This window comes from Haplochromis burtoni, unplaced genomic scaffold, assembly GCF_018398535.1.
Source record: "Haplochromis burtoni strain Fernald_Lab_line unplaced genomic scaffold, NCSU_Asbu1 Contig_330, whole genome shotgun sequence".
Taxonomy (NCBI): Eukaryota; Metazoa; Chordata; class Actinopteri; order Cichliformes; family Cichlidae; genus Haplochromis; species Haplochromis burtoni.
In genome coordinates this window covers 572,187-586,526 of record NW_024582691.1, presented here as the reverse complement: position 1 = coordinate 586,526, position 14,340 = coordinate 572,187, and the positions used below count along the sequence as shown (strand labels likewise).

At 38.0% G+C, this 14,340-nt stretch overlaps 1 protein-coding gene across 1 annotated transcript; it reads right to left on the bottom strand.

Annotated features, from left to right (window-relative positions):
- Positions 1–2,950: 2,950 nt before the first annotated feature.
- On the bottom strand, positions 2,951–6,997 carry htatip2 (HIV-1 Tat interactive protein 2). Its single transcript, XM_005942058.2, has 7 exons — positions 6,913–6,997; positions 6,589–6,812; positions 6,055–6,244; positions 5,860–5,967; positions 5,220–5,357; positions 5,079–5,140; positions 2,951–4,229 (listed from the first exon to the last, which is right to left on the bottom strand). Exons 2-7 carry the CDS (start codon positions 6,711–6,713, stop codon positions 4,013–4,015), a joined length of 840 nt encoding a protein of 279 aa, XP_005942120.1. The 5' UTR covers positions 6,714–6,812; positions 6,913–6,997; the 3' UTR covers positions 2,951–4,012.
- Between the last annotated feature and the right edge of the window lie 7,343 nt (positions 6,998–14,340).

Here is a 14,340-nt window from a genome sequence, read left to right as displayed (position 1 = left end):
CTCACCTAAACCGGAAGTCCTATTGTAAACTTTTAAATGCTAATCTTGGGTTTGTACTCCTTGGCTACCACTGCCTTTTTTTTTTCTTTTTTTTTTTTTTTTTTTTCTTTAGATGCTCTCCTACCGATGTAAAAGGACCCCCCCCTCCTCACAGTTATGTTAACATTAATGTTAGTTTCTCTTTTCACTGTATATTTCTGTCATCTGTCAATTTTTCTTTCTTTCTGTGACTCCACAAAAAGCAAAGACATCCCAGGCGCTCCTCGTGCTCATGGTGACACACGGTGAAGGAAAACTGTGTATATTTAAAAAAAAGTTTGCACCTTAACTGAACACACATAAGCGAGTGCTCATCTAACAAGAGAAACGTATATTTGGTTCCCATATCAAGCAAAATCCAGCGATTGATTTATCTCTTTAGTTCAGAAAAAAAATCCCTGCAGTTTAATTATTGTTTGAAAAAATAAGATGCTATTTGCACAATAAATGATCACATGTTAGCCATATAGAATACTTATTGCTTTCTGTGCTGGAGGTTTCTGTATATTATGTTATTACCACAGGAGGCTGAAGTTAAAACACAATGACACAGCATAACTCACACTTGTTGGTACTGATGTAATCCTAACTGTGGATGACTTGGAGGTTGATAAAACAACGGAAGATTCAGAGTAAATTACGATATTTTAAACGTGTCTGTGATAAAACCATTTTTGTGTACTTGGAATGACAATTCGGTATGAAGAACGAGAATGGAGAGCCTTCAGTTTTCAGGCCCCTCTTCTGTGGAACCAGCTTCCAGTTTGGATTCGGGAGACAGACACTATCTCTACTTTTAAGATTAGGCTTAAAACTTTCCTTTTTGCTAAAGCATATAGTTAGGGCTGGACCAGGTGACCCTGAATCCTCCCTTAGTTATGCTGCAATAGACTAGGCTGCCGGGGGATTCCCATGATGCATTGAGTTTTTCCTTTCCAGTCACCTTTCTCACTCACTATGTATTAACAGACCTCTCTGCATTGAAATCATATCTGTTATTAACCTCTGTCTCTCTTCCACAGCATGTCTTTTATCCTGTCTTCCTTCTCTCACCCCAACCGGTCGCAGCAGATGGCCGCCCCTCCCTGAGCCTGGTTCTGCCGGAGGTTTCTTCCTGTTAAAAGGGAGTTTTTCCTTCCCACTGTGCCAAAGTGCTTGCTCATAGGGGGTCATATGATTGTTGGGTTTTTCTCTGTATCTATGAAGCGCCTTGAGGCGACTTTGTTGTGATTTGGCGCTATATAAATAAAATTGAATTGAATTGAATTGAATTGAAATTGAAGAAATGTTGACATAAATCAGATTTGTCTCAGTCTGATTCATTAATGAAGGTATCTCCCTGTACATTTTTTTTTCTCTTGATTCATATTTAGATTTGTTGCCTGACTAACTTATATAATTATTTTTTAAAAACAAACAAACAATGCAATACATGAAAAAAACATGAACATCCCAACAGCGGAGGCTTTATTTCCACAACAATAAATCTTTTACTGATATTTTGGGTCATCACTGTAAAGCGGATCAGTCTCCTTTCCTTTTTTCAGTTCACAAAAGAAGACGGAAAGAGCTGTCTAATCTTTCAACTCTGAGCTTTCTGTTCCAGAACAGCTGATCAAAGTTGGTTCAATCAATTGTCAATCAATTTAGAGTACCTCTGAGGTAAGGGTGTGTAATTCACTTCAGTTTTATGAAATAGTGCCAAATCACAACAATAGCCCCTGAATTATCTCTAAATATATGAAGTTACTGCTCTGTTTATCTCAACTGAAGACATCTGTGACAAAGGCAATTAATCCCATTCTCTGGTGATGTCCAGATGAGCTATTAAAAATGAAAAATTATGATTGTTGTTTTGTCCAGTCACATTTAGCCTCTAAAAGAATATGAGACTGTGTATTTAGACTCCCGTTTGGCCTAGAAGCATAGAAAAAGCAGCACCACCTTACACCACCATATGAGTAAATTAGGCTGGAAGCAACCTGATGAAACAGGCTTTTAAGACCCATAAACATATTCTGAACTCCAAACGTTTATAGAGAGATGCATGTGTTTGTCATTATGGACTAATTACTTCAGGGTCATGATGGCAACACACACAAAAGTGCAGGAGGGATTAATGAATGTTTCTCAATTTCAGAGGTAAATTCCCTTTCTTTATGTTACCTTGTGGCTAATTTTAGTCATTTTGGTGGTTTGTTACAAGGCACACTTGTGCAGTAGCCATACTGCAGTTTTTTTAGATTAAAAGAAAGGAAGAGAAATACCCAACATTCAAGTCTTTATGGGAATTAATATAAAAAGCAAAATACTGAGTACACATTGAAGTTATTACATATCAAATGTGACAGTGAGCCAAAGCACACAACAGCAAGACTCTAAAACGGTCTAAATTTAATTCAGCTGCCAATAATGTCAAAGTATTCATCTGTGTTTCTGTGACCAAAATGTATACCGACCACCGACTGCTGATCCCAACAAATATTTCTAGTGAACAAATCCTTGTCTGTAAGATGTATTACAGCATTTAGTCACAAGAGTGCGCTGCTGCAACAAAGAGGAAAAGGGGGCGATTCATCCCAAGTACAAGCGTTTCACTGGATTTGCATTTAGCTTGAAGTCCATCAAAACGAAATAACGAGGAGGCAAAACCGAAAACTGAGATAGACCTAAGACGTGACAGTGACACCGCTCTGTCACGCATGTTCAAATGAAGTTAGTGTCTCTTAAAAAGGGAAGTGGGGGTATCACCTGCTTTATCAACTTCAAATAAATCTGCAACTTTCAATTCTAACACTTGTGAAACAAAATTCAGTAAGCAAAATATATCTGTTAAAGATCACTTTACATATAAAAATAAACATGTGATATTGCATTGTACTGTTAAAATCAAGAATATGACATTTATTATGCGGCAAAAAGAAAATGTCTATAAAAAAATGCAGGAAAAAGAACAAACACAGATTTTACCTTTCTGTTTCTTGGAAAATACACTGCACTAATAATAGAGGTGTGGAGAAACCCTGGAGTTGTACAAAAGCACACAAAGAGTTTTGTGGATTCATTACATGAAATCAATTTGCGGATCATTTGTTTTTAATAAGCAGTTTTTGCCTGGGGGTCACTGTGGCTCAGGAGGTAGAGCAGGTCATCTACTAATATTAGAAAGAAATTAGAAATAGAAAAAACTGAGAGAGCAGGTAAATGAGACGTGTTGTATAAACTGTCATGAGTACATTTATTGTAAATATGACAATTATGCAGCACCTCCAGTACAGAAATTGTAATACATGCATCACACATTGGGATCTTGGTGTGTGCAAAGTAAAACCTATGCACACAAGATATCTTTACATTGATCCATACATTCATCCTGCAGATATGGAAACATTTCCCTGAATTAAACACACATAGTTACATTTGTATTATAATTTAATGAACAGGTTAAATGTCATTATCTCAATCTAGTGTTCAGTAAACGTTTACTTTAAGGCAGTGGTTAATATGTTGGAGCACAAATGATGAAGACTGAAAGGCCTGGCACTACTACTTCTTTTTCACTTCTTTAAAGACAAAAACCTTTGGATTTCTGACAACTGCAAAACGCCATGATGTTGGTTTGATGGGCATTCGAGGATATAATAACATTTCCTTAAATAAAAAAGAAACTAAAGTTAATATTTATCTTTAAGCAACTTCTCATACACACCTTTGAGTTTTTTTATACTTTTGGAAAGTTACTTGGCTTCAATTTCTTACAAGTTTATAGGACTTGAAAATATAGAGACACCCCAAATATTTTTTAAACACAGATGATTTTTTTAAATACAGATGAATCATAGATAACTACCCACTTAGGTTATTCACAGCATCACAGGTGTCTCCTGTCAAATGTAAAGGTTTATGTGTCTCTCTGAAAGTTTGAGTGCAAACTGAACATGTTTTTTCCCACCCCTGTAAATTTCCTGCTCTCTTATTTCCCTGCACTTTTCCCCAGAGTGGCGATGTCTTTATTCTCCAGGATCTCCATCTTCTGCTCGGGCTGAAGCACAGTGTTTGACACCATTGCTTTGGCCACCTCTTGGATTGGGACAGACATGGATCTATATCCCACAGCAGAAACGGCGCTAAAGAACTTCCTCGCCATCCACTCAGCGGGACGACTCTCCTGCCTATCCACCAACAAAACCCTGTGGAGGAGAAGTACAAAAGGTGAGACTGAGAGATTGTATTTGGTTAGATCACACTGACTGATGAAATGCCACTTCAACTTCAGAAGAATGAATTTACAAGAGTTTAATTACAGAAAAGTCACACTGTGCCATGTTCATTGTGAGTTTCCCTAAGTTGTTGCCACATTAGCAGAAGTCACACACGACTCTTCTTTTAGAGAATGATCATCCCAGATTTTACTTTTTTATTGTTCTAATCAACTCTATGCAGCCACAGCCCTGTATATTTTCTAGGTAGGTGTTCCTCATCCCTTCAATTCATGTAATTTGCAGCAGCCTATTTACTAGGTATACCTCACTGATACCTGGTTGTACCTGCTTTGGCCTTTAGACCTTTAGTTATTATTTTTTAACACAAGGCAGGAAGGGTCCATGATTTCATCTTGTTTATGCGATGAAAAATGTCACAGTAGAAATAAAGACTAATTTTTCCCCATCTTCCATTATCCAGCTTTGGTGAGCTTGTGTGAACTAAGGCCTCAGTTTCTGAAATACTCAGACGAGTTTGTACAAACAGCCATGTTCATACTCAATTTACCTTTTGTCCTCATTCTGATGCTAAGTTGAGCAGTTAAATGTACCTAATAAAATGTCTTGTGAGTGTATATTTACAGGCTCTGTAACAGCTAGTACAATCTAGTTTCTAAGAAAGAGGGTTTGTTTTGTGATGACTCGTGTAATTTTGAAAATATGTGCTATTTTCAAATAAATTTATGGTTTAAAAAGCACTCCATCCTGCTCCTGTTTACATTTTTTACACAGCGTCTTGCTTCTTTTTGAAAAGAGGTTCTAAGTGAGATCACTCACCCTGGTCTGTAAATGGCGAATCTGTCAAAACCAAGGGCCTCGATGTCTGCCTCTACTTGTCCCTGGAAGAACAGTCATTAATTTTAGGACTCCAAGAAAGTTTAGCTAAGGAAATTTCAGGATGTTAAGTCAATAACATACTTTGACTTTGAGGTAAAGGAAGCCGCTTTTTTTATCTGCTCCCCTGGAAGACTCCAGGTGGAACTGTGTGCAGCCTCCAGCCTTGGCGAGCTCAGCTGATTTTAGAACATAGTCATGATCAACTCTGACGAATCCTTCCTGAAACAGAAGAATGCAGTTAATGAAATAGGACCCCCAAAAAAGACCAACATTTTTTACACTTTAACTTTGGTGATTGTCACTGATGTATATCATTTCCATATGTATAATATGGGTAAGTATTTTTCATTAGGAGCTCTTAAATAAGTCATTGTAGCCAAATAATACCTCCATGATTTAGAAGTGCTCTGAGAGACATGATATGTAATAACATTGCTGCTTCTAAATTACCTCAAAGCAATGTTTTATAACTTAGTGGCATAAAAGATATTACAAAATAAGCTAGTGTCTATAAAACAGCCCATGAGCCTTGTCAATTTATTAGCTTTGTTAATGGAAATGTTAGCCAAATTAATGTGGGTGAAACGGCTCAGTTATTGTTACTGTTGAGTCATAGTTACTGTTCACAAACTAAGGTTTGGCTATGGCCGACAGCCACAGTGAAACAGTAAAATCTTATCATTTGGTTGTCAAGTTCCCGTGCTGGATTGAGACCACTCACAGCTCCTGCTTTAGCTCTGGTTGTTCCCAGACAGCAGTATCCAACATCATGGCCCTGGAAGGCAGCAGCATAATCATCAAGCTTCTCAAAGTCGACCACCTCTTGGACCTGGGGCCACAGAAAACAGTGCTTAAGAAAAAAAAATTTTTACGGGCCTTATTATTGCAGGTTTGGTCAACTGATCAGCCCACTAACCAGGTTTTCATAAGTTTTGCCCTCAAAGGTGAGCTGCCTCCTTCCAATAAGAGTAATCTTAGAGAAGATATTATGCTCCAGCAGCTCTTGAAGCAACAGCTTGCCAGTTTCCCCTGAAGCGCCTAGGATGAAACAGCTTTTGTTCTGCTGCCTGAAGTTTTCCTCTAGGGTCTTGATGTCCTCAGCCATACTGTTAACAACAGAGTCATGTAAATATCACGCGTTTAATGCACATGTAAATCTGAACAGTACCGTTTAGCACCTCGGTGGACAGCTATAATCGAGGGTGAAACAAAGTATTAAATACTGGTTAATAGTGACTACCAGTTATGATTATTTGTGCTAAATTTACGGAATTCAGAAATCGGTGTTAAGGGGACTGCGACTACCAAGAGGAAAGATCACTTTAAATTCATCTACTCCCAAATGGAGTTTGGCTTGACCGATCTGACAGTGGTATATTTAGCATGTATGTACAGCTCGGTTTTGAGTATAAATTCGGTAACGTTAACAAAGACGAGTGCGTGTCATTACCTCGTGTATTTAACCGTTTCGGAATCTTCGAAATAATTTAAGGTCGCTGCGATGAAAACAACCAGGACAGTGAAAAATCCTAACGTCTTCCCCAGGGTGGTGCACAGCAGTTTAATAACAGGCATCGCTGATAGCAACGATTAAAGTGCTGCAACACTTCCTGGTTGCTTCATAGTTACACAAACGGATGTCTTCCTGCTTCGTTGATAGGCCGAGGAAGAAATCTGAAACGACAGTGTGCCGCTGGTTAATACACGAAACCAACTCACAGTAGACTACTAACTTTATGTTTGTATTAAACTGTAGCATGATATATAAGCAAACCAAAGGGGTGGTATAAACACGCCTCGCTCAGCTCCACCGCAGACAACGCTTTATGGACAGCGCATGCGCATGCGCTCTAGCGATTTGTAATGCATCCAGCTGTTAGTTTGTGCACAATCTTTATATCTCACGTGTGTGTGTGTGTGTGTGTGTGTGTGTGTGTGTGTGTGTGTGTGTGTTTGTGTTTGTGTGTGTGTGTGTTTGTTTGTTGTTGTTGGTTTTGCGACAAAAGTGTGTCTTTGCATTGCCCCGCACAGTAAAGCGGTTTATGCTGGAGAAACTGGAGGTGTAAAGTTTAAGGGTGTGACATTCAACGTTTTCAAGCTCTTGGTAGACTAATGTTAATTAGTTAATGCTGATGTTAATCGCATCAACATCATATTCTTGCTGTGTAGCAGAGGGAAGCATCCTGCTGAAAGAGGCCACAGCCAAGGGCAGGAATATCATTTCCATGAAAGGGTGTAGATGCTCTGCAGGACTTAGGTAGGTGCAACGTGTCAAAGTACATCCACATGGATAGCAGTACCCAAGGTATCCCAGCAGAACATTGCCCAAAGCAACACCCTGCCTCTGCCAACATGCCTTCTTCCCATTGTGCGTCCTGGTGCCAGGCGTTTCCCAGTTAAGTGACACACATGCACGCGGCCATCCACGTGACATTAAAGAAAACATGATTCATCAGACCAGGCCACCACCTTCTTTTGCTCCATGGTCCAGTTCTGATGCTCATGTATCCATTTTTGCTGCTTTATGTACTGAACAAAGACTGGTCTGCGGCTAGTTAGTTAGTTAAGTTTATTTAATTAAGGACAGCACATAAAACAATGTTATATGATAAAACAATCCAACTGTTTGTGGCCCGAGTTCCACAAAGGTCTTCTAGCTAAAGGCTAGAAAACCCAGTCTGTGTTTGGACTTTTTAAAAAAAAAAATACAGCAGAAATAAAACTAATCTGTCCACAAATACATGCACACACACACACACGCACACGCACATACACACACACACACACACTCAGAGTTACTATACCTAATAACGGGGGATACATGGCGATGTATCATGTTATTCAGCCACAGCAAAGCAGGCTGGTTTACATCAGTGTCCAGAGATTTGTTTTTGTTTCAGCTATTGTTTCACCTGGGAATTAAAAACTAGGATCTGTTAAACATTTTTTATTGCAGATGGTAAACTGTTCCAATAATCTGAGGACCTTTGAGTGAGAATGAGGATTGACCAAATGATGTTTTCTTTTGGTAGTTTGCAGTCTCCATGAGCTACTCTTCTTGTTACTGCTGGCTTTTAGAATCATTCTGCTCACTAACTCTAGGACAAGACCATTGTTGCATTATACAACGGGAACAGTTTATGTTGATCTTAATGGTTCTGGATATCTTTCCTGTTTTAAAAGTTTTAAAATTAAGATGGGAACCTAAGATGACACCCAGATATTTAAACACATCCACTTTTTGGATTTCTCTCTGATCAATCACAGTGGAAAAGTTATTCCAGACTTTACACCCGATTGTAAAACACATGAGATCGTTTTGTTGCAGTTCAGAGTCAAAGAGGGATTCTTGAAACACTTAGACACTCCCACCATCCCTCTGAGCTAGACCCAGGTTTAATTTAGTTTCTGACCCAGTCGGCTAGCCATGTCAAACTCACTCAAATCCTTCAGCTTCCCCATTTTCATGCTTGTAACACATCAACTCTGAGAATGAACTCTCAAAATGTTCATTTGCTCTCTAAAATATCCCACCCATTAACAGAACACCATAAAAGACCAAAAACGGTCAATTAGACCTATGTTAGCCCTAGACCAGTAAGCTATACATAGGTAAATGACTATTTAACTGGAGCTGAACACACTTGTAATCGCTCAGTCAGAGTAGCTCATGCTGTTGAAAAGCATAGAAAGTTACATAGAAAATATGCTTACAAAATGTTCAACCTCATGTCGTGCCAGTGCTTTAGAGGAAAATTAGGTTAAAAGAAACCTTCACCTCCTAGGACCTGGCGTCCACATACGTGGACATCACATTTTAGGTTGTCTAGACCAAAATACAAAATTTTGCTCTACAAGGGCCTGATATCCACTTACAAGGACATTATACTGCCACTGTTCTATCAAAATTTAAAACAAATGTCCTCATTTGTCCTCAAAAATGGATCTCATTTTTCTCAGAAACAAAAATCAGGTTAAAAAAAATCAGGTACCGTAATTCTTTGTTTTTACATTCATCAGCTCCCAATCAGCCAAAATAGTAAAGAGAAATTAAAAATGCATGCCAAGAAAGAGTTCAGGTCTTAGGAGGTTAAGACAGAAGAAGAGGGGCAGGGGGAAGATATGCAGTAAAGGGCCTTGGGGTCGATTTGAACCTATAAGGCTCTGCATTAGCCTTGTAGCATATGGGTCACCTGCTCAACCCATCAAAGCTAAACTAGCTCTCCACTACGTGTATTCTTACATCGGTCAAAGGTATTTACACAGCAAGTGCTGTGAATCAAGGGGAAAAATTGTAACTGAAATATAATACACCAGGTCTCTTCTCCAAAAAGTGGAAGTTGTAGGGAAAAGCAACACTTTAGTCTATGGTGAAGAAATCCAGCGTGGTTCCAGAGTTGGACCAAACCTTAAAAAATGTCTTTGCCTTTTATCAGATCTTCAGGGGGTTTCATTAGTCAAAACCTCCACACAAAGAAAGCAAGTCCAGTCACATGCAATGAATTCATCAACACCCCATGTTTTTAACACTCCTGCCACTTTGAACACAAGGCATCGACCCAATCTAATAGAATATGATGGAGCCAGGGATGATCCTTTAAAGATGTCAGCAGTAAGAGACAGAAAGAAAAGAGGCTGAGGTTGAGAGAAGAGGCCTTAAACTGGCACTCTGCTGAAATGAAATGTCGCCTCTTTGTTCCTTAGCCACGGGTGCTAATTGGAGCTAGCGGCAGGGAAGAAAGCTGCTGCTGGGCTCCTGTCTGTCGCACCTGTTGAGTCATTGTCTCTCACATTGATCAGACAGGAAGTTGGAGTAAGAAGGCTTATGCCTCGGTGGGTGCGTGGCAGATACGTGGTTCAATTTCCTTTTAGAACTCCACCGTTGGAGGTGAAAATACCAATGGTGGTCAGTGGTCAATTGCATTTGACCATTGATTAGTCTCTAAAAGGACATATGGATCATAAAGAGTTGGTTTTCCGTCAGTTGTTTGTTTTACTTTACAGTTATAGCATTTACCCAACAGTGCATAACAGGTTTGTTATGCAATGTTAGCAAAAACATTGTTGTGCAAAACTAACTTTTACAATAGTTGGTGGGTAAGCATCATGATTTATTATGCTCTGTGTTATATAATGGCCCCTAGCCATTGATGTCAGTACTTAAATTAATACCCAAATTCTCAATTTTTTATTTTGACTTTAGATGAAGGTAGAAAATTTGGTTGGCCAGAAATATTTAAAGACTTTCTTGGCTTATGCAGTTAGGAAACTACAGTTTTCACCTCATATACATTTTATTTGTGTTCAAAATGAGATATAATATAACTGTTTGAGCCTGCAGGTGTCACATAAAACATCTGCAATGCTTACATCAAACTGAACTTATCTGAAGTCTGCCAACACTTCAGCTTCAGAGTGCAATTTAAATATCGTAAAAAGTAATCTTCTGTAGAAAATACAATGTTTTAAAAGTTTCATTTCAAAGTGTTAACTGCTGACATATGATTGAACCCCTGGACACCAAACTAAAATGAACATATCTAATTATAGTTAAGATTTTGTGTGTGTGTGTATTTTCTGAAATGTATATTTCTTTGAAGCAAATAAAACAAGTGATACAACCAATTAAGACAAATAAAAAGCGCATACATGCATGCCTGCATATACACGTCACATACAGACACACACACACACAATCTGTACACCAACACGGCTTAAGGCTTAAGGCCCGAGTTCCACAGACTCTGGAGTGTGATGCTAATGATGGTAATTAATGGAGCCTGACAGCACAATCTGCTGCCCATTGTCTCTCAATAAACAGCTTTACAGTCCACATGAGCCTCAGAGGGGATGGGAGTTTTAAGCTGAGAGCTAAGACAGTGAGAGCAGGAGGCAGCCAGAGTGGAGGGTCAGACCTCAGGGGACAGCGCTCAAACTGAAGTGGGGGATTAGCTCAATTAGAAAGGCACTGTCTAATCAAGATGGAGGGTTCAGTGATATATATGGTGCGTCTGTGAAGGAGAAATGTGAGTGAAGCTCCATCATTAAAGCCGACTGTTGCCATCAGATGTTGCGGCGTCTAATAATGTTAACAATAGTGAAAAAATGTGTCTTTTGTCTTTTTGCTGACCTTACATTCATTTGTTGCCATGCATTTCAATGGGAAATCATCTCCACTGTGTTCTGTGGTCCAAATGATAATATATCCATGAATACTTTAGGATGTCTAAAGTGACCTTGTTACTGGTCAGTGTCATTAGTTTAAAAAAATCATATGGATTTTTTTTCTCCCCACTTGATTCATTGATTTTATTAATCGACAGTGTTTTGTCACTACACGTTTTGCACTTTGGCATGATAAAGACATATACACTTCACTGCACTATATATAAAAACATAAAAACATATATATAGTACAGAGAATTCATTGTGCAGAAGTTATTCTGTGCAATGCAAAAAAGCTTTCCCCTTGCAGTTCCATCTAAGCAAGAAAAGCATGTGTTTTCTGAACTAAAATCCCTGTAAATATGTAGAGAAGATATAAAATATAACAAAAATCAAGTCACACAAAAACAGCCGGCCTATGTTTTACAAATTTTACAGAGTGCATCGAAATTACAAAAGAGAAGGTTTAACTTTAAAGGCTTAAAAGGTCGGACCTGCCATCAAATCATCTGATCAGTTTTAAGTTTTAAAAATAATGGCATAGAAAGATAAAGGCCCAGTCTTCTTCAGGCTTGGCTTTGTTGCAGGCTCAGACATTAGCAATATGTTTGAGCCAAATCAAAGTATCAGCTGGACTCAGAGGAGCTTTCCTGCTCAAAGAGCCACAGCTAAGCAGCAATGACACCTGCTTTTTCCTTCTTTACAGAACAATGAGCTCATTAGAAGAGCAAACAGATTATCTGTGTTTTTCAATAGATGATCCTAAGGAGTCTGGGGGACCTAGCAGCTCCCAGCAGGTAGAGTTAAGATTGCCCATGCATATCTGGCTGACCTGCTGGTTACTGCTGTCTTAAAATTGTATATCTTTACTTTGCATCTTTTTGCACTTAAATAAGACAAATCGCAAAATCTATTATCTTCTCTGAAAACAGACTTCACTGTATGAAATCTAGGTTTAAACAAGACAACAACATGATTTATCTGGACCTTTGAACATCAAAGTGTCTCACATTGCTTGAAGCACGAGGCCATGTTTCCAAGTCTGCCAGTGCTGAAACTGAATGTTAACAGCGAAGTTATGAGGTAACTGCCAAAAGGGTCTGAGCTTTTGGCTAATTAACCTGAGAGGTTTTGCATCTGCTTGTCTGTCAGGGTTTGCTGGAAAAAAATAACAAATAGTGGACTGTATGCATGCGTGCGTGTAGCATAAACAGAACCATGAGCAGCAATTGCATTCATTTTTATAATGTTTTTAGCCTATATTGTATTGTTTCAACAATACAGTTGAAACAATATAGTATATCTAGTAAGCATTCATTTAGCTAATAATTAATAATAACATTTTTCAAATAATAAACAAATGGTGCTATTGCCATATGCTGGGATTGAGATGTCATAAAGAGACATAAAAAGGCAGAAAGGTGCAGAAAGACAGTCCTATGATTTTTTTAAAAGACATAATTTTCAATACTTTAAAGAGCAAGGCTGATACCAAATGCACTTTTATATTTATTTCCAATTTTATTTTCAGGTTATATTATTTATTTCAGATTTTTTTTTTGTCAGTAATCTGCTGATATGCTGTATTGTGCCTTTTGGTCAACATTTCCATTCCCATTTACTAAAAGTTGTTTCCTTACCAAATGTTTTCTGCTGCCTTTGTCTGAATGGATGTGTATTGGCCTTTGAGCCCATTTCACGAGTCTGGCTTTGTTAAAGTCAGACAGCTAACTGGTAGGGCCTTCCTTTTCCCTTGTTGCACGTATATTAGCTAGGGTTTACTAACCCTTTTCCAATATTTAATGCATTCCAAATGTATAATTAATTGAGATGTGGATTTATTTGAGTGTCTAACCTCCAGAACTCACTGAAATAGCAAATTGTAATTGACTGTCACTGACATTTTCTATTTGCCTTTTTTTTTCTCAATATTAGTTAACATGAAAAAGACAGATGATCATAGGATGGGATTTTTCCCAGGAGAAAATTAAACTTGAAACTGTTAAATCTATTTGGTCTTGTATGTAATAATAGCATAATACACCAAAGCCTCTTAGAGGATATCTGTGTTTGGCTTTGAGTTTTCACTATCAGATCTATTTGCTGTCTTAAATCTCCCTTTTGTGGCAGGACGGATGAAGCCTAATGACTCCTTTGAACTGCCGACATCCCCGGCAGATTGGATTCGGGAATGTCAGCCAACTAACCTTTAGTCTCTTTCCCACATGAAGCAACAGTGAAGGGCACGTAATACCTATCTTTCGATTCCTGTCCCTCTCCTGTATTCTTAATCAGTTAATTATTTTGTATATCACACACGCAGACATGAGGCTTTTATGGTAATAAGCCTATTGAGCTAGCCTACCACATTTTTAATGTTTTGTACAAATTACAACTTTATCTTTGGAAGAGAAAATACAAAGTCGCCAAATAGTTGCAGGTGATGTGATTTTCAACTTCTTTTGAACCTTGTAGGATTGTATTTGCTTAAACTACATGATCACTAATAAAACATGTTATCTTGACATAGTCATGCTTTTAAAAGTAGTGCCATGAATGAAATTCAGCCTTGTATTTGCACACTGTCGTATATCCAAAAATTCATTCATCCCCAAAATTACGCTTAATAATAATAATAATAATAATAATAATAATAATAATAATAATAATAATAATAATAATAATAATGGATTGCATTTATATAGCGCTTTTCAAGGCACCCAAATCGCTTGTCCAATTCAAGGTCGAAATCACAATTCACAACAATTTAAAACTATGTGTAATGGGCTGCTCCCATACATTTATATTCATAGACTAGACTATATGCATATATATTGCTTTACATATCAGTACTGTAATTTAAATTAAGGGTCTGGTCATGTAGTAAGATGATAGAAATCTCCAGGTTAGACAAAACTTACTTGGAAATAAAAAGTTAGAATAGTAAAAGTTACAAATATGATCCAAATTTTATGCATCCATCACGTTCCCTGTTTCAGCTTTAACCTACTGCAGTTACTGTAGTGTGCATAAGCTA